Source organism: Chiloscyllium plagiosum, unplaced genomic scaffold, assembly GCF_037043375.1.
Source record: "Chiloscyllium plagiosum isolate Xiang-an unplaced genomic scaffold, Cpla_swu_hap1 HiC_scaffold_32, whole genome shotgun sequence".
NCBI lineage: Eukaryota > Metazoa > Chordata > Chondrichthyes > Orectolobiformes > Hemiscylliidae > Chiloscyllium > Chiloscyllium plagiosum.
In genome coordinates, this window is record NW_028270170.1 from 26,814,478 (window position 1) to 26,832,902 (window position 18,425).

An 18,425-nucleotide genomic window follows, 5' to 3' on the forward strand; every position below is an offset into this window, starting at 1 on the left:
ATAAAAACCGAGAGTCGTGGCACCTCCTGGCCTCTGTACCATTCCAGAGATAAAAAGACGGAAAGTAATAACATTTTAATTTGAATTGAGTACGTTAGTGATATTTGTTTCCTGCTCAGAAGTGAAGCGGTTCGGTAATGATGCTGATACAATTGTTCATGATATCAGCCGCATTCATCGCTTTGTATGAATTATGATAACGTTCACGTTTTACATCATCCAGATAAATAAGGGACAGATTATGATTGTGGGTGATAAAGGCCAACTCCCAGCGGCTAACTTGAAGCAACCGTTCTGTTGCCCCATTGTCTTTGTTCTATACAGAAGACTGACCGGAAATAAAACTCAGTGACTTCTATTTCCAAAGCAGTGTTCTACTTTAAGGTCTGGGTTTCGTGGTCAGCGCCAAAAGAGCGGTGCTTGTCGCTGTCTTTAATATCTTTTTATGTAGCGCCACTAATGTCTTCTGAAGTAAATTTGGACAACTATAAGCCTAATTAATAGATTGATGCATACGCACTGGCGCCTGTTACTTGGCACCTTGTAGCAGTACTGGGAATACCTAATCTAGCTTTCCAATTGCTACTGAATGCCACTACTGCTCTCCTACATTGTATGTTGAATAGGCGAATGAAGCCAATAAAGATATACATTATCTAAATCTAAAGGTTTTCTCCCTCCGTCAAGGATGCCTTGTTAATGCTATGGGTCATAGACTTACAGCACTGAAGGAGGTCAGTTGGCCCATTTTGATTCAGGTCAACAAAGATCTGACTACACTAATCTTATTTCCCATCAACTGACCCATAGCATTAACAAGGTATCCTTGACGGAGGGAGAAAACCTTTAGATTTAAATAATGTATATCTTTATTGGCTTCAGTCCTTCTGTTTTCACTTTAATTATCTATCATTACAAGTTACTTGTACACTTTTCTGAAATGTTGACCATTACTTCCTGGACTTCCAATTAATTCATTAAATTATCTCTCTTTGAGAATTAAAAGTTTTCAAATTCCTTGCACTTTATGGCTAACTTTAAAAATGCACTCCAAATCAGACCTTGATCCCCTTCTATATTTCACACAGTGAGGGATTAAGGTATGGGATGCACTGACTGAGAATGTGATGGGGTAGGTTCAATAGAATGCTGAAAAGCAAGAATGTACAGGGTTACTGGGAAAATGGCACGAAGGGAGAGCCAGTGTAGATAGCAGGGGCTGAATAACTTCCTGCACTGTACTGATTCTACATGGTGTCCAAATCAGGACCATGGCTCCTTTATCTCACCACTTTATCCGAATTAGGATACTGACTCCTATAACCAAACCAAGTCTGGAGCTCTGTCAACTCATCCACTGTCCCCACAACACGCATTAGATTTCAATACATGTAGTATTTGTGATGTTCACTTGATCAGAAGATGTCTGAATCCAAACGAATTTTAAAATGTATGCCTTCCATAAGGCAGTGCTTTCCTAACTGCTTCTGGTAGGGTATCATATTTCAGCCTTGGAAATTGTCACAACTCAGCAGAGAAAACAGAGCGAGGTAGGATGGGGGAAGATAATCCAAGGCCGAGGAGAGCAGGGGATGGAGGAGAGAGGAAGAGAAGGGAAGTCGGAGGGAGGGGTGTGGAGCTTCTTGAAAGCCAAAGCTACCTCAGAGTTCACACCCTCAAAACTTCAGCTCAAACCCCACTTGGGGTCTCAAGCCCTACTTTGGCAAGCCCTTCTCTAGAGAGAGTGCAGCAAAGGTTTCCCAGCCTGGATTCGGGGATGGCAGCTCCATCATTCAAGGGAAATATGTCAACCAGACTGGTATTCACTGGAGTTTAGAATAATAAGAGAGGATCAGACAGAGTTGGACAGTCTGGATGCAAGGATGATGTTTCCCCTAACCAGGAAGAGGGAAGGGTGTTCAGAATAAAGGATAATAGTCTCAGTATACATAGAGACAATGCCAGATGGAGAAAGGGCGAAAAGTTCTTCACTAAGAGAATGGTGACCTCTCGAATTCTAACATAAGACCATAAGACTATAAGATCTAAGAGATGGAGTAGGAAATTCAGCCCCTGAAGTCTGCTCCACTGTTTAATATGATCATGGCTGATTTAATCTTGGCCTGAACTCCATTTTCCTGCCTGCTCTCTATAGTCCTTCATCCCGTGACTAATAAAATGTCTGTATCCTCCATAACTTTTGTAAATGTCCCAGCATCCGCCACACTCTAGTGTAATGAAGATTCATGACCCTTTGACAGAAGTAATTTCTCCTCATGAGAAAAATGACCCCAACCTTCCAGTTGCCTGCCATTTCAATGTACCACTGTGTTCCCTGGCCAAGACCTTTGTCTCAGGCTTGCTGCAGTGCTCCAACGAAGCTCAGGGCAAGCTGGAAGAACAGCATCTCATTTCCTGCTTGGGGACCCTGCAGCCTGCAGATCTCAATATTGAGTCCAATAACTGTAGAACCTGATCACCTCCTTCGATGTCCTTTACCCAACCTACATAGGCTTTGTCATGATATGAGCTGCTTTCAGCATGGCCTACCCCTTTTCACCTACCAGTTGTCCCCATTACCAGCTTTCTTTTTTCTCTGGTTTACTATCAACCATTCCTTTTTCTGCCCAATTTTCTTCCCCTCTCTGGGTTCCGTCTCCACCTATCCACTCACCCCTTTTCCCCCTTCCCCTTTTAATCAGCATGTATGCTACCTTTTCCTAGCTACAATCAGTAGGATCGCTGGACTCAATACATTAAAGCTGCTTTCTCTCCACAGATACTACCAGAGTTGTTGAGTTTGTCCAGCGATTTGTTTTTGATTGAGATCTCCAGTATCCACAGTTCTTTACTTTAATTTCTCATCAGCCCTGTTTTTAAACTGCTGCTCCTTATCCTAAAACAATGACCTCTTGTTCTAGATTACCCCATGAGGAAACATCATTTCTATGTGTCCTTTATCAATCTCCTTTAGAGTCTCATGTACCTCAGTTAGATGGACCGCTATGCAAACCAATCTACTGAATATGTTTAGGAAAGAAATATACTTCTAGAGGTTGAAGGTGCATTGGCTGAGAGAGCAGGATTATGGTGTTGCACTATAGGATAAATCATGGTCATATTGAGTGGGAGAGTGAATTCAATAGACTGAATGCCCTACACCTTCTCCTACTTTATGTCTTTCTACTCCAGTAAGATTATGTAAGTGGCTATTCTGATGGATAGGCCCCACCACAAATAACTGGGACTAACTCTTCCCAATATCCTGGTTCAACCATAATTATATCCCATATTCAATCGCCACCTGTATAATGACCCCCAGAATAAAGTAAGTATGATATTAAGCAGGAGTGTATGAGTATGTGGTTAAAATGAGGAGACATCGTTCCTGCAATAAATGGACAATGATGTTCTAATCATTTTTGAAATTGATGAACAGGTCAAAGGCAAGTTAATCAGTGTGTTGTATCTGAGTCAAAACATCCACAGATATTCCAGTCACATGGCTTGACATTCACTAATCTAACCTTTTGGTGTTATTGTGGTGGGGGGCAGTTGGAGTGGGAGTGGTGTTGTGCGGGTGGGGTTGGTTGGGCTGGGGGAGGTGTTGTTGTGGAAGGTGTTGTGGGGATGGGGGTGTTGACTTGGATGTGTATTGGGGTGGGGATTTGTTGTGGGGGAGGGAATGTTGGGATGCGGGTTGTTGTGGGGATGGGGGAGTGTTGGAGTGGAGGTATATTGGGGTGGAGGGTATTGGCATGGATGTGTGTTGTCGGGGTGGGAGTGTTGTGGAGATGGGGATGTTGGGTGGGGGAGATGTTGTGGGGATGGGGGTTGTTGTGGGAATAGGGGAGTGTTGGAGAGGGAAGGTGTTGGGGTCAGAGTGTGTTGGGGTGTGGGTGTTGTGAGGATGGGGGTATTGGGGTGGTGGAGATGTTGTGGGGGTGGGGGAGTGTTGGACTGGACATGTGTTGGGGTAGGGGCGTTGGAGTGGGGGGTTGTTGTGGGGATGTAGGGTGTTGGGGGCTTTTGTGGGGATGGGGGATTGTTGGTGTGGAGGTGTGTTATTGGGGAGGGGGATGTTGAAGTGAGGGATATTGGGATTTGGGTGTTGTGAGGATGGGGGTGTTGGACTGGGAGGGTGTTGTGGGCATGGGGGAGCATTGGAGTGGAGGTGTGTTGGTTGGGGGGTGTTTGGAGTAGGGATGTTGTGGGGATGGTGTTTGTTGCAGTGGGGGTGTTGGAGTGGGGAGGTGTGTGTGGGTGGGGAGTGTTGGGGTTAGGGTAGGGGTGATGGGATTGAGAGGTGTGTTGATGGGATGGGATATGTTGGGGTGGAGCTGTTGTGGGGATGGTGGATGTTGAGGTGCAGAAGTGGGTGTGTTGTGGGACTAGAGTGTGTGGAGGTGGAGTGTGTGGGAATGGGGGTTTTGTTGGAGTGGGGGATGTTGTGGGGTGGGGGTGTTGTTGGAGTGGGGGTGGAGTGTGTGGGAGTGGAGTGTGTAGGGGTTGTTGGAGTGGGGGTGGAGTGTGTGGGAGTGGAGTGTGTAGGGGTTGTTGGAGTGAGGGTGGAGTGTGTGGGAGTGGAGTGTGTAGGGGTTGTTGGAGTGGGGGTGGAGTGTGTGGGAGTGGAGTGTGTAGGGGTTGTTGGAGTGGGGGTGGAGTGTGTGGGAGTGGAGTGTGTAGGGGTTGTTGGGGTGGGGGGCTGTGTGGGCGCGGAGTATGTTGTTGGAGTGGGGGCGTGTTGTAGCTTGTGTAGTGGGAGTTAGAAACTGCAGCTCTGATCCTTTCCTGTTGAGCTCCTGTTGTGGTCAGGGCTCTGTCAGTGCTGTCCAGGTGAAGGGTTTGAGGGTGTGAAGGAAAGGGTGGGGGGGGGGGGGAGCTTGGGGGAGGGATGGTGTGGGGACTGTGCCCAGGGGAGGGGATGGGGGAGAGGATCCTGTCCTGATTAAACACTTCCCGCGGGAAGGTGTGTCCCCACCACCACCTCCCGAAATAACTGTGATTTGAAGACGACAGGCGGTTGATTCATTCGCATTAAATGACGGGAGGAGGGCTTTAGCCTCACGCTGAGCTCAGCTATAAAGGAATCTTTGCTCTGTGCAAAGACAGCCAAAGAGCTGAGAGAAACTCACCAAAGGTTGTGAAAGTAACTTTGAGTTTTCTTCTCGGTGACAATAGGAAGGAATCTGCTCAGCTGCAGACTCACCTCTCTCTCTCTGCTTTGTTTTTTTTTTTGCCTAGATTCTAGCTTTTCTGCTCGTTTTAAAGACACATTGATGCCATAGAAGTCAGTTTCCCTTCCAGTACAACCAGGGAATCCGACAGAGTGTCCGCTCCAAACCTGGACCATGGACAGCCTTAAAGTGTTCCTCCTGCTGAGCGTGGTCTTCGCCCATATTTACTGCGATGAAGACCCATCACCGACACTAGAAAAGGACTCGTGGGACATTGACAGCGAGAACTGGCAGGTAATTCGGCCCCTTTTTTAACATACTGTTAACAGCGTGTCTTTCTTCTTGCTGTTGGTGGAGCTTTCCGACCTCAGGTCGCGCCGTGCTCCCACGGTGCAGGCAGCACCGACTGAAACTTACCAGCGACTGAAGAGTTAGAGCAAAGGGGGAGGTACCCCGGCCGGATCAGCCTGCTTTAGTCTGGCTGACTGGGACTGAGGGCTCGGTTGGACACGGGAGAACCCGGGATGGAAGACCCAGCCCCGCGAGCGGTGTGAATTGTAGGTGTCCGCGCCGGATCCCAATCTCCAGCTCTCCCATTCTGGCCCTCCACTTGGAAATGGGAATCCCAAATCGCAGCCAGTCACACTCCAACTAGTTCACTCGAAATATCCTCCGAGAGCTTCCTTTCCCTGTTTGAGAGACTCGGCGGGTCTGGCAGCGCGGGGGGGGGGGGGGGACAGCAGCAGCTTCGGAACTGAGGCTGAAATGTGTTCTCTGTTTCTCTATCACCGACACATATTGCCAGACCTGCTCAGTATTTCAGGTCTCCAGACTCCGCAGTTCTTTGTGTTATTCTATCCCTGTTTGCATGTTAAATAATGTCTGTCACAAATGTGCACAGCCGGAGTGTCTGAAGGGCCGCTCAGTAATTGTCCGAACTTGGAGGGTGGACATCATCGCCCCACCAGCACAAGCTCTCTCTCACACACACAGAGACACACTCTCTCCCTCACACACAGAGACACACTCTCTCCCTCACTCTCTCACACACACAGAGACACACTCTCTCCCTCACACTTTCTCTCACACACACAGATACACACTCCCTCACTGTCACACACACACTCACAGAGACATATATTCTCACACAGACACACAATCTCTCCCTCACTCTTACAGAGAGACACACACACACTCTCCCTCCTCTCTCACACACACATACACACAGACTCTCCCGCACTCTCTCTCTCACACACTCACATTCCCTCACTCTCACACACAGACACATTAACCAGTCTGGACATGTTGCAATAAATGTGACTAGAGGTTTTCTAAATCAAATCCAGCATCGCCTTTATTCCCGATTTCTCAGTCACTTCCCATCCCGTTTTAAAACTCTCGGACAAAACAGGAGCAAGTCAGCGGTTTCACTTCGTAGTTTTAATGAGTTCAGTGACAAACCCATATAGTTTCGATAGAAAGGCATCAGTCATCAAATACTTCGGAAGATAGAAGAGAAATAGAGAGTTGATTGGAGCAGGGCACCAAGTTAAACAGTCTGTGTCACCTAGGGTCTGGTCACATATCTAATACCTAATGTCGGCATCGTTCCCCACCCATGTGAGGCCAGACTGGATCCATTCAGGGCTCCTATCCCTCTCTCTCCAGCCCATTTTCCTTCCTGCTCTTCTTCTTCGATAACTTCAATTAGCTCCCTTTCTTTGCATTAGCAGGGACTGACCGCTTCACCTATGAAATAGATTAAAACATCATTTTAATCATTGATCCTCTATCGAAAAGATACAAGACAATGAAAATGTTTCATTTCACAAATATAATCTATTTTTTTCTCACACACATACCTGATTCACTAACTATTCAATTGTCAATCCATCAGACTGTTGTTTGCTTCCACTAAATCATCTCCTCCTCCAGTGTACTCCAGTGTTCATGCAAATATAGACGTGACAAGAAAGGTCTCTATTTAAAATATTAAGGGGGGGGGGGGGGGGGGAGGTGTGAGGAATAGTATTTACCATCTTTCTTTTCTGTCTTTAGGATGATTTACCAGAAGACAACAAAATCATGCAACAGTTTGCTCGCCTGGTCAAAAGAGCAAAATTTGATAAATTCTACGGTTTAATGGGGAAACGTTCTCCCGGTAAGAGATTACATCTGCCTGACTAAGTGTGGCTCTGTTTCTTTTGAAGGGACTTTATTCACCATAGCTGCTGTCTGTCCCTGTTCGTTAAGTGACTGTGTCTGTCGTCATGTAAGTGCATGTTGTTCCATAAGGCCTTATAACTGTAACAAAAATTATAGACATAACCCACTGAAATGAGAACTGCACCTTGGAATATTGTTTCCATTTTATTTGAGATTGTACCTTGAATTTTGTCTTGGAGTAAGAGACAATGGAACCTGCTTTTCAAAATGCATGGAAGCTTTACCATATCTGTTCAATATACTCCAGCTTTTAGAATAAAAATTGAGAAGTTTCTATAGCTTAGACACCAGTACCTGAAGCCTCCGAACATTTTTATAATATCCATTCAACTGCTCTTGTATTCATGTTGTTCTTGATAATTAGATTTTATTACAACAAAATTTGACTGACAAATTATGCCATGTCAGTCTTGCTACATAGTATAGCTTTCTTAAGATTTGTTGGTGAGATTAAATCAATCACATCATGAATATATTCTTTTAAAATTTGGTGGATTTCACTTGGAGCTTGTGCATTTTGGATCAATAAAAATCAATTGGGCTTAAAGCTGTGGTCAGATCATGGTTTTGACCCTACATAATCATCACCAAAGATCATGCTTAAATTAATTAATATTTAGATTGTAATATTGTATCTACCAAACCTAACTTGATTTCAAAACTATTTTCAATGATTCTCCCTGATTCATATACAGTTAAAATGTCCTACACTGATAGCAATTAATTTACTTTCTTTCTCAAGTTGCTTCCATTGTGTCTCATGGAGATTTAATCTCTCTTCCTGATGTATTCTTACTTAGAAAGTAATGGGTTTTAGTGATAAGTATGGATTGATTCTTAATTACAAGCCTTACAAGATTAATAGTAAGAGGATGGGAAAAAATATAAGGTAGCACATCTACTATGAATGAACTTTGTGGTCCAGGAAGGTCCTGCGTCCTTCCACATGCAAGGTTCTAAAGTTTTTTTTTGAGAGACATCAATATAAAATGTATATGTGGGTGAGTGTATGTTTGAGTCTTTGATTTGATTATTTCCATTGCTGAACAGTCCACTGACACTGTTGAAACTTGTGCCTGATGAATGAACACACGGATGAGTGACCAGAACCTATTAAACACTCACCCCGTCATAAACAAGTTTAACAGAGGAGACATAAAGAACGATAAACAATTAAATGTGTTTCTCCTTTGGTTTCTTTCTGTTGACAATTCATTCTTACTTTACAGGTCCAACACAAGCAGGTAATACAAGCCGTAAAAGTAAGTCTATCAAGTACTTATGTTCGTTCATTAAAAATCTGTCAGTAGGAATTGCTAAGTACCATATTAGCATTACAAATCTCTAGCTAGACAAATTGGATAGTTAATTATCAATCATTTCCAGTATCTATAGAGAGAGGATGGAACACATTGAGTTGACTATTATTCTTTTTCAGAATTGAGCTGGTGAACTGGTTAGATTTTAAAAACCAGAGAAACTTGACACAAATTTAACTAACATCATTTAAATTTGGATACAGGAACAACTGCTTCATCTGTGTTCTGTAAGTCATTTGTACTTGTGCCATTTCTGCTTTTGAGATCTATGGGCACCAGCTTATTACTCAACAATATCTTTTGTAAAACATATTGATTTCTGCTCCTGTGAATTCAATTGACTATTTATAGCATTTTTGAAAAGCATAGTTCAGTCGAGGTTTTGTAGGTTTGCAGGATATAGAAAGGGGAACTGTAGGGAATTAATGATGATAATCAAACACTTAAATCAGGCATTGACTCCAAAATCCCAAAGTATATAATTGAAGCCAGGTTTGATGGGTAAGTGTAAATTGGTATAGGATAGGATCAGAGGAATAAAGTTTACAGAAGGCTAAGAATTGGAAGTTTAAAATTGTCCATCTGCAAGGAAACAAGTGAAGAATGAGGTTCTTAGAGGCAAAGTTTGTGATGGCGATCTTATGAATTGGGAAACAAAATTCCAATTTAAATAGGAAATTCTGGCTCATTTCAAGGCTAGGATTGTTGGCAAGAGGTAGTGAAGGGATCAAAAGAAGCATCAACAGCTGGTGTGCATCTGAATTCACCAAGGGATAGCAAATAGGTAAGAAAGGAAAAACAAACAAAGGATTGATCCTTGAAGAATTGTAGAGCTATTAGGGAGGGAACAGAAAGATAAGCCAATGCTAGAAATATTATGGCTACAAACACATTGAGACGACCAAGTGAAGGCAGCTTCACTCATTTAGATTAGATTAGTTACAGTGTGGAAACAGGCCCTTCGGCCCAACAAGTCCACACCGACCCGCCGAAGCGCAACCCACCCAGACCAATTCTCCTACATTTACCCCTTCACCTAACACCACGGGCATTAAAGTGCACTACGGGCACCCGGAGGAAACCCACACAGACACGGGGAGAATGTGCAAACTCCACACAGTCAGTCGCCTGAGGCGGGAATTGAACCCAGGTCTCAGGCACTGTGAGGCAGCAGTGCTAACCAACCACTGTGCCACCCTGCCGCCCACAATGAAGAGAGGTATTAACGGAGAAGGACTTGGACTTGGTCCATCACATCAAATGTTGCAGAAGTTCAAGAGCATAAGTTTAATAATGAACCAAAGTTACAGTAATGAAATATCCACTGCTTTTGTTAGAGCAATTTCTGCTGTGATTGGGGTAGAAACCTGATTGAGAGATTCAAACTGTGACAGGCTTGGCTTTTAAAGTTGGCTTTTAAAAGGCAAAGTAAGATTGAGGAGTGGTTTGCAAAAATGTTTATTTTGAGCATGAGAGGGGATAATTACAGTTTTGAAAGTACAGCAGATTTTACTCAAGAAGGAACGATTCACTAGTCAAATATTAAGAAAGCTCTCAAAGAATTTACACACTTTAATACTATTATTACTTTTTCATTCAAATCTTCCGAATTGAACTAAATAGCATTCTATGCCTAATATTGACAAAATTAACAGTTTTCCCTTTTGTCCCTAGTTTGAGTAAGATACAAAGTAGGAAAACCAACTTCAGTGTGGTTATAAAAATGCCTTTAGAATATCCCCACTGTACCAGTGGAGCTTATTCACTTTCACACTTTGTATCAATGCAGATTCCTTGAGCAAGACTGCTGAACTAAGCCACATTTTGATTTAGCTTTGATTGCTAACATGTAATGTAACTTGAGTTGAAGGACCCCAATCTCATTTTTCTGGAAACTATGAACATTTCTTCAAAAAAAAGAGGAATTTTTTTTTATCTAGACTATGTTTAGACCAAATTGATGTACAAGTTGTATCCAAATCTAATATTGAAAGCTAACGTTCACCATTATCACTACAAACACTTTGTTAACCTAAAACATGAAGCAATTATTAGGCAACAATATCTTCTGCTGCTTATGACTAGCAGAATAAAAGCAATGGAGTAGATCTGAGGTAAAGGGAACAAGTGGAGTCTCAGAATTAAACAGCTCAGAATAAGGTCATTAAATCCAGCAGGACTGCACATTAAGAATTATCCATTTAGTTCAATTCCATATTGTTTTGTATTACCCAAGACACCTTTCTTTTTAGATTCTTTCTTTTACATGCCAGATATTCCATGTCTTACCCACTGCTGGCAATAAGAGATCTTTGAAATCCCTATCAAGATTTCTTTTGATATTAAATTCTGCCAGCTAGTTATGAAGCACTAACCTGCAAAAAGCTTTCCTTACTAATTTAATCAAAACCCTTATAGCACCTTCCCTGCTGTAATGAAAAGAGTTCAGGTTTCAGTATTCTCTCGTAACTAAAGATTCTTTCATATCATCTCAGTAATCTTCTCTGCGTAACCTCTCCATGACCTTTTGCATCCATCCTAAAGTAACATCTGCAAAACCAAACAGAATAATCAAAACTGCAGACTTGCCAATGATTTGTACAATTTTCAATATTGTCTTTGCATTTGTGCTGGGTGCCCCAACGATAAATCTTAGAATTCCATGATTCTTCTTAAAAGAGAAATTTTAACAATTTGTCATAGCTTTTCAAGATCTGTAAAAAATATAATAACCATTAACAGCTCAAGTACTTGTTAACAATACAGTCCCATAATTAATCCACTTACCTATTGTAACTGGCACCAATTCCAGACAATATTATTTATATTGTAATTATTACCAGCCCATATTAATATATTTAACTTTTAACCATGTCAACCCTCAGGCTCAGACACTCCATTTATAAACACTGGAAAAATTTAACAGGTCTATCAGCTCAGTTTCTCCAGTACTTTTTGGTTTTATTTAAAATATCCAACATCTGCAGTTTTATCTACATACTTTTATTTCAGCTTACTAACTGCACACTAAAGCTAATTTTGAAAAGAACTTCAGTGGATATTGGTGCCAGTTACTCTCAACAGCAAGTGCCATATGGTTAGTGTTCAGCCCTTAGTAAACCTGACAGATTTAGTAAGGTTTCCCATCACAACACCTTTGAAAAAGCATCCTGATGATGAATGAGTTGCCTATGAATTTAAAACAAAAAACAAAAATAGATTGTCTAATTATAAATGTAAAATTCATACTTGGTATAGATTTAAGCACTTTGACATGCATTGTAAGAATAGTTAAAAGTCACTAAATAATGTCCATGGTGAGGTGAGCATGACAGAGTGAACTTCATTTTGTGACAATTTAAGTAAATACTCTAAATGTGCAGAGATTTATTGAAAACAATTGTATTTTGTGTGGTAGAGTGGCAGAACATGTAGAATTGCAATGATAATGACATGCAATGGGAATAACAACACATAGGTTACATCTGTGCTTTCTAGTCTGCTGAGTGCCTGATTTTAATTAGAGGAAATATCAGTGATTCCAGTTTGGCCTCAAATCTGTTTATATTTTAAATAACAAACAGCATTGGTAGAAGATTATCCTTTCTTTCACCTGTGCAACCAAGATTTGAATCCAGTCTGAATTCAAAGGCCAACCTTTGCTGTGAACTAAGGGTCTCAATTAAAATGTGATTAAATAATTTTGATTGTTTTCACATCTTTTGGCATATTTCGAACAATTCAGCACTGATTGGTAATAACACTCAAAGTTGTTTGATATAAATGCAGACTATTGGGGGGGTCAGCACTACAAACTGCACTTATCATCCATATGTGCTTGACCTGGAAGCACTTGATGCTTGAAGTGGGAATGTGTCCTCAGACCTAGCGTTGATGCACTAGAAGTCTGACACTGAGCGTTGTTATGGTCAGTCCTGTTATAGGCAGCATTTATGCACGCAACAAGTTTCTATTGCTAATTCAAACACAAAAATCTCTCAGTAAAAATATAAATTATCGGAGAGTATTTTCGAGATTATAATAGTTTATTAAGCAAATAATTAATCAAAAGCATTGGTATAAATCTTGTGTTTCAAATATCACAAACTAGTTGAAAATATGCTGGGAGTATAAGGTTGAGGTATCAATGTGTGTACATATGTAAAATGTAATACAATAGGAAACAGTATGAGGATACCTTTTATAGCATTTAGTTTTTGTTATACCACTGCAACTGCCAACAATCCTGCCTGTGAGGATGTCTTACAAGAGTACATGTAGCATTTCCCTCCTGAGGTACTAAGATACAGATAAAGAATTGTTATTGCTTATACACCTCTGGATAAACAGTAGTAGGGCAACAACATAAATGTAGAGTACCTAGCTTCCCATGCTAGTCAGGCGTGCAATTCTCCCAAAGCCATCACAACTGTTTCCCCAGTATCAAGAAATATCCAAGGCTGCGACATAACATGCATCACATTTGGAGTTATTTTGCTATTACAGAGGCTGTGGCATTCCCTCTTGCATGATAAACTCTTAACAGCAACTGGAGCCAACCTCCCATAACCAGACATGTTCTGCTTGGAGCTATCTAGTTAGATAACAGTAACATTATCGCTCCCCCTTTTTTTAATAAGTATGGTGTTTATTGATGCCCCAATTGCTCAAGGGTTTTATTGCATACAGGCATAATTAAAAATTCATCTGAAGCAAATGCTCCAAAGGCAATAAGTAGTTATCAATCACTTGTTACTAACTAATGCATGATGTGCATAATTTGATTGCTAGTTCCTTCTCTTTCCCAAAAGGGCTACATGCATTTCCTCTTGCATTTAAATATTTATTAGCTTTGTTTTTGAGACTAAACTCCCTGTAAACAACAGAAACCCTTTTATTATAAAGTAGTCCACTCAATAATAGTCCTGTAAATTATAAATTTATTTTAAATACAATATTAGCAAAATACCGGTGGCTGTTTGACCAACTTGAGAAAGGATGAAGTCCAACATAGATTTCAGGATTGGTTTTCTAATTGTTTCACTGCAGCATATAAATTGGTCAGTGGTTGTTCCAGCAACAACAAAAATGAAATGATGTTGTGAAACATCTTCTGCAATGTCATGTCAGAGTAGAACAGGACAGAGGTTACCAAGAACATTCCACAGGATTTTATTTTAAAGGCACAGTGAATTCAGAGAATATGGGAACTGCAAATATGGGACAAACATCCCCAAATTGACATCCTAAAATTGTTCGACCCAAATGGAAGTGATGTATAATAGTTAGCTCATTTGTAACTAGTTGAACAAGTTGAAGGACCAAAGCGTAAATATGTAGACATGCCTTCAATTACCCTTCTTGACATTTGTTTTCATGTAGGACAAAAGGAAAAGATGTTTATTGGCCTTATGGGACGACGGTCTTCAAGTGCTGGTATGTTATTCACTTTCTGACCAGAGCATGTTTCTCCTTCCTCTTCTCGAATGGTATTGGTACACACAGCTACAGTCAACCAAATCAACATGAAATGGACGTTTTCAGACATGACTTCTTTCAGCAGATATTTCATCTCACAATACTGGTCAACAAACTAGTTTGAGCAAAGAGACTTGAAATGTCATTGGCCCATGATCCAGAAGCACCCCTGCTAATTTTCTGGGGAATTGGGTTTGAATCCCCCATGGCAAATGGCGGAATTTGAATTCAATAAAATCTAGAGTTAAAAGTTGGCCTAATAGTTGACCTAGTGGGCGGCACGGTGGCACAGTGGTTAGCACTGCTGCCTCACAGCACCTGAGACCCGGGTTCAATTCCCGCCTCAGGCGACTGACTGTGTGGAGTTTGCACGTTCTCCCCGTGTCTGCGTGGGTTTCCTCCGGGTGCTCCGGTTTCCTCCCACAGTCCAAAAGATGTGCAGGGTCAGGTGAATTGGCCATGCTAAATTGCCCGTAGTGTTAGGTAAGGGGTAAATGTAAGGGTATGGGTGGGTTTCGCTTCGGCGGGTCGGTGTGGACTTGTTGGGCCGAAGGGCCTGTTTCCACACTGTAATCTAATCTAATCTAATCTAATAACCACTCTTCAGTCTAAAAATCTATCTGGTTCTTTTAGGGAAGGAAATGTCTTTTAGGGTAGGAAATCTGCTTTTCTTACCTGGACTGGCCTACATGTGACTCCAGACCCACACAAATGTGGTTGACTCTTAACTGCCCTCTGGGCAATAAATAATGGTCTACTATGTGACACCCACATTCCCATGAATGAATTTTTTTAAATCCACAGGAATGTGGTTGATCCTGAATTGCCCTCGGAAATGATTAAGACAGCCATGAGTTCAAGGGCCTTGTAGCAATGCCTAATTTCTATGCAAGAAGAAGATGATCTCCTTTATTATTCATTGCAGCATTTTAATGTTTTGGTCCACTTTGATGGTCTACTTAAGGGAGAAAATTTTCCCCTTTTGCAGTGACCATTCTCCAAAATTCAGGTAAAGAAAGAGAGGTGGATAGCATAGTCCTCTTTAGTCTGTTCCTGCAAGTGCCTTAACTTGAGAAGAATTCAGCTTCCCCTCAGTACAAGCCCTTGTCTCTTTACGCTTCTTTCACCAGACACTGGTGCAGTCTCAAGGAATGAGATTACCACCCATACCCCACAATGTAACTATGCTATGTTGATAGCATCAATCATGAACCAGGTGAAAACAATCCGAACTAAATTTGCATACAAACTTCAGATCTGTCAAACTCAAGAGAATTAATAAAAGGTTGCTGGTGTATTGGTTCAATCTGATTCTGAAAGGAAGTTTCAATGAGGGTGCTCCCTCTTACTGGCAATATTTGAAAGCACTGACTTCAGTCATGTAACACACAGAACAGGAAATGCTAAAGATTGCATATACCAAAAAGTCAGTTGTCAGTAAAGCATCCTATATTAAATACTAATTGTGAAGCTCCTGCTTCTACATCAATGGCATATTATTTGCAACATCACACTTTCCCAACCTCAGTGTTACGTTGTTGATCATTGTTACATGGGCTTTTACTAATTAGGAACTAGATTGTCCAAGTGGTTGAGATAGTGGGAATCTAAATGGTTTGGACTTCAGGCCAATTACCAGAGATGACAGGGAATGGTCCCAATTCCGATTTGTCAGTAGTGATTATATGGTACAGAAAAACAATGGATAGTCCAACACACTTGATGGATATCTCAGTTTCAATGGGTATATGTAAAGTTAGCTTCAGAATCTCTGCAAATATTATTGACCTTTTTTATATAAAGTATCAAACTTCTCAGATGAAATGATAGGCTTCTGGAACAAGTAGGACTTGAACCCAAGCCTTCTGATCCAGAGGGATGGGCACTACTACTGCTCCACAGGCACCCTTGACCCATTCTGTTAGTTGATGAAAAATGGCATTGGTGTAAGGTCTGACGTCAAGGGGGTAGATGTGGAGAACAAAAGAAAGGACAGTTTTAGATATTTTTATTCGTGAGGAAAGTCTTCCAGTTTTATCTAATTAAGCATGAGATGCAAAGAAGTCTGCTAATATATTAACTTTATTGATTTTTTTCCAGAGGCACCACCAGAATGGGAACGAATTCAGTACAATGGTCAAAGGCGCAAATAGGTGGTACAAGTGGAAAAACATCTGAATGTTCTCTACACCGTTCCATCAGAAAAATGATTTTTGGCTAAATAACCTGTAACGAAATTTGTGCTTAGTTTACCAATCATAAACACTGACGCAAAACCTCCACTTCAAACAAATCTTATATAATTTTTCAAAGCTGTTCAGTATTTTAACCTGTTCATGTGAAACTTTCAACTGAGATTTACAATGATCTAAGAAGCTAAATCGAAGTGACTATCAATACCATAATCTTTAATGTCTCAGATATTACACTGGTATGACGTTCATGTAAAAATAGAATTGGATAATTTATTTTTGAAATTTGCTTGCATTTAAAAATATTGTAAAGTTATAATTGTGTGCTGGCAATGAATCGGGGCTCAAAGGTATAAGTGTACTGTTAATTTCATTCGTTTGGTTTAACTACATTTAGTTGAACTTATTAAAATAGGAATTTGGTTAAAAACACTTTGACAATATTTGTACAGTTATCCAGAGTTGGTTGCAGATACTAAGAGTCTCAAAATTCAGAATTCATTGCACAAACGTAAAATAAGTTTTGAAATAATACATTTTTAAAAACACACATCAAATAGAAGTATATGATGCATCAATCACATAATTTACAAGATACAAATACCTAAAGTTTACTATTTCATTCAATTGGCTTTTACATAAAGCAAAGATATATTGGTTCATTTTTCATGTTAAGTTTTATGGTATGTTACCTCCTGATTTTTTTCAAACTTCAAGGGAAGGAAACTTCTACATTATTAACAAAGTGTTTTTTTTCTGTATCTGATTTCAAATGATGTTTAGTTATGTATCTGTTCTACTAGACCAATAAACAAATAAGCAACTTTAAAGTGTAAACAGTCTGTATTGTACTCTTTTTAAACAGAGTCCAAATGCAATTTTGTGAACAAGAAATAGACTTGTGTTACAACTGAAAAGTCATAGTGTAATTCAGAAACAGGGTTTGACATTTCTGTGTTATATTGTTAAAGATACAGCTATATCCATGCATCATAACTGAGTTAATATATTCAGCAAGTGGTTGAGCCATATGGACTAGAAAAAGTAACAAAACAAATCCTGAACTGATTCAGCTCTTCTCAGCCAGTGTAGAAATTAAAACAAAAACTTTCCTTAATACCACAGCCTTAGGGAAAAAGCAATTGGTCAGGTCACTGGGCACGAACCTCAGCTGGGTGTGTAGCAATATTGAAGTGAGCATAGTATTGAGTTTGACTGTGATCAAATGGCCTGTTGCAAATCACTGTAAAGGTAACAAATACATAATTGCCATGGGACCAGTTATTGTCAGGTAACAAATGCCTGTGGGGAAAGAAAATACCTCAGAATGAGAGAGGAGAAAATGGATTAGTAACAAGTGTGGATATGGACACAGCGACCAGAATTATCATAAATGTTCATTCAATAGAACTGGAAAATGAAGCATTAAGGCCATTCAAGACATTTAGGAATAAAATATAACATATTTCATTTCTCTTGATCATTGCTATTTATCTTTCATATACTAGTGAAGCCAACAAGTATAAATCGAACATAGAAATAGTGTCAGTCATATAGATATATGGTCAATATCTATATTGACCATTAGATCTGTGGCACTGCAGACCAGTTTAATTTTCACTGCCTTGATTTAAAAAAATCATAAAGAGCCCATCAAAAAAGAAAAGAAAATGAAATAGACGTGATAATAATTACTCAGCTTTGCAAGACTTTGTTCAGTTGTGCTGCCTGATTGAAGCAAATTTGAGCATTTCACATGATGAACTTGTTATCTGGGTATAAATAGGATTGCTCTGTGAAAATACTTGATAAAAGATAATTATTATAGATGAGTGTCTTAGAAAACCAGGACAGAAAATTGGGTCAAATCTGCAAGACACATTGTATTACAGCTGTCTGGCTGAATTGTTTAACTCACCATCACATGGCCATGGGTGAAGTTTTGCCAGGTACCTTTCAGCTGGTTAGAGTTAATAATGCAGATAGTCACGAATGTACTACTGTAGCATGTTTATGTAATAGCAAATTTCATT

At 40.4% G+C, this 18,425-nt stretch overlaps 1 protein-coding gene across 3 annotated transcripts; it reads left to right on the forward strand.

The window, feature by feature from the left end:
- The first annotated feature begins 5,012 nt into the window (after nucleotides 1-5,012).
- Nucleotides 5,013-17,223, forward strand: LOC122539674 (uncharacterized). 3 transcript variants are annotated; one of them, XM_043674666.2, is made up of 6 exons: nucleotides 5,013-5,140; nucleotides 5,245-5,471; nucleotides 7,236-7,338; nucleotides 8,633-8,665; nucleotides 14,105-14,158; nucleotides 16,301-17,223. In XM_043674666.2, the coding sequence occupies exons 2-6, from the start codon at nucleotides 5,352-5,354 to the stop codon at nucleotides 16,351-16,353; spliced, it is 363 nt and encodes a 120-aa protein (XP_043530601.1). In that variant the 5' UTR covers nucleotides 5,013-5,140; nucleotides 5,245-5,351; the 3' UTR covers nucleotides 16,354-17,223. The 3 variants fall into 3 exon arrangements, with proteins under 3 accessions (XP_043530601.1, XP_043530600.1, XP_043530603.1); XM_043674665.2 differs by lacking the exon at nucleotides 5,013-5,140 and having other exon boundaries at nucleotides 5,150-5,471; XM_043674668.2 differs by lacking the exon at nucleotides 5,013-5,140 and having other exon boundaries at nucleotides 5,150-5,471; nucleotides 8,633-8,647.
- Nucleotides 17,224-18,425: the final 1,202 nt, after the last annotated feature.

Bases quoted from the DNA above. Each gene is read 5' to 3' on its own strand.
- LOC122539674 (XM_043674666.2), top strand. From the start codon at position 5,352: ATGGACAGCCTTAAAGTGTTCCTCCTGCTGAGCGTGGTCTTCGCCCAT. The intron at 8,666-14,104 runs GTAAGTCTATCA...GTTTTCATGTAG, and splicing joins AGGTAATACAAGCCGTAAAA to GACAAAAGGAAAAGATGTTT. The intron at 14,159-16,300 runs GTATGTTATTCA...ATTTTTTTCCAG, and splicing joins ACGACGGTCTTCAAGTGCTG to AGGCACCACCAGAATGGGAA.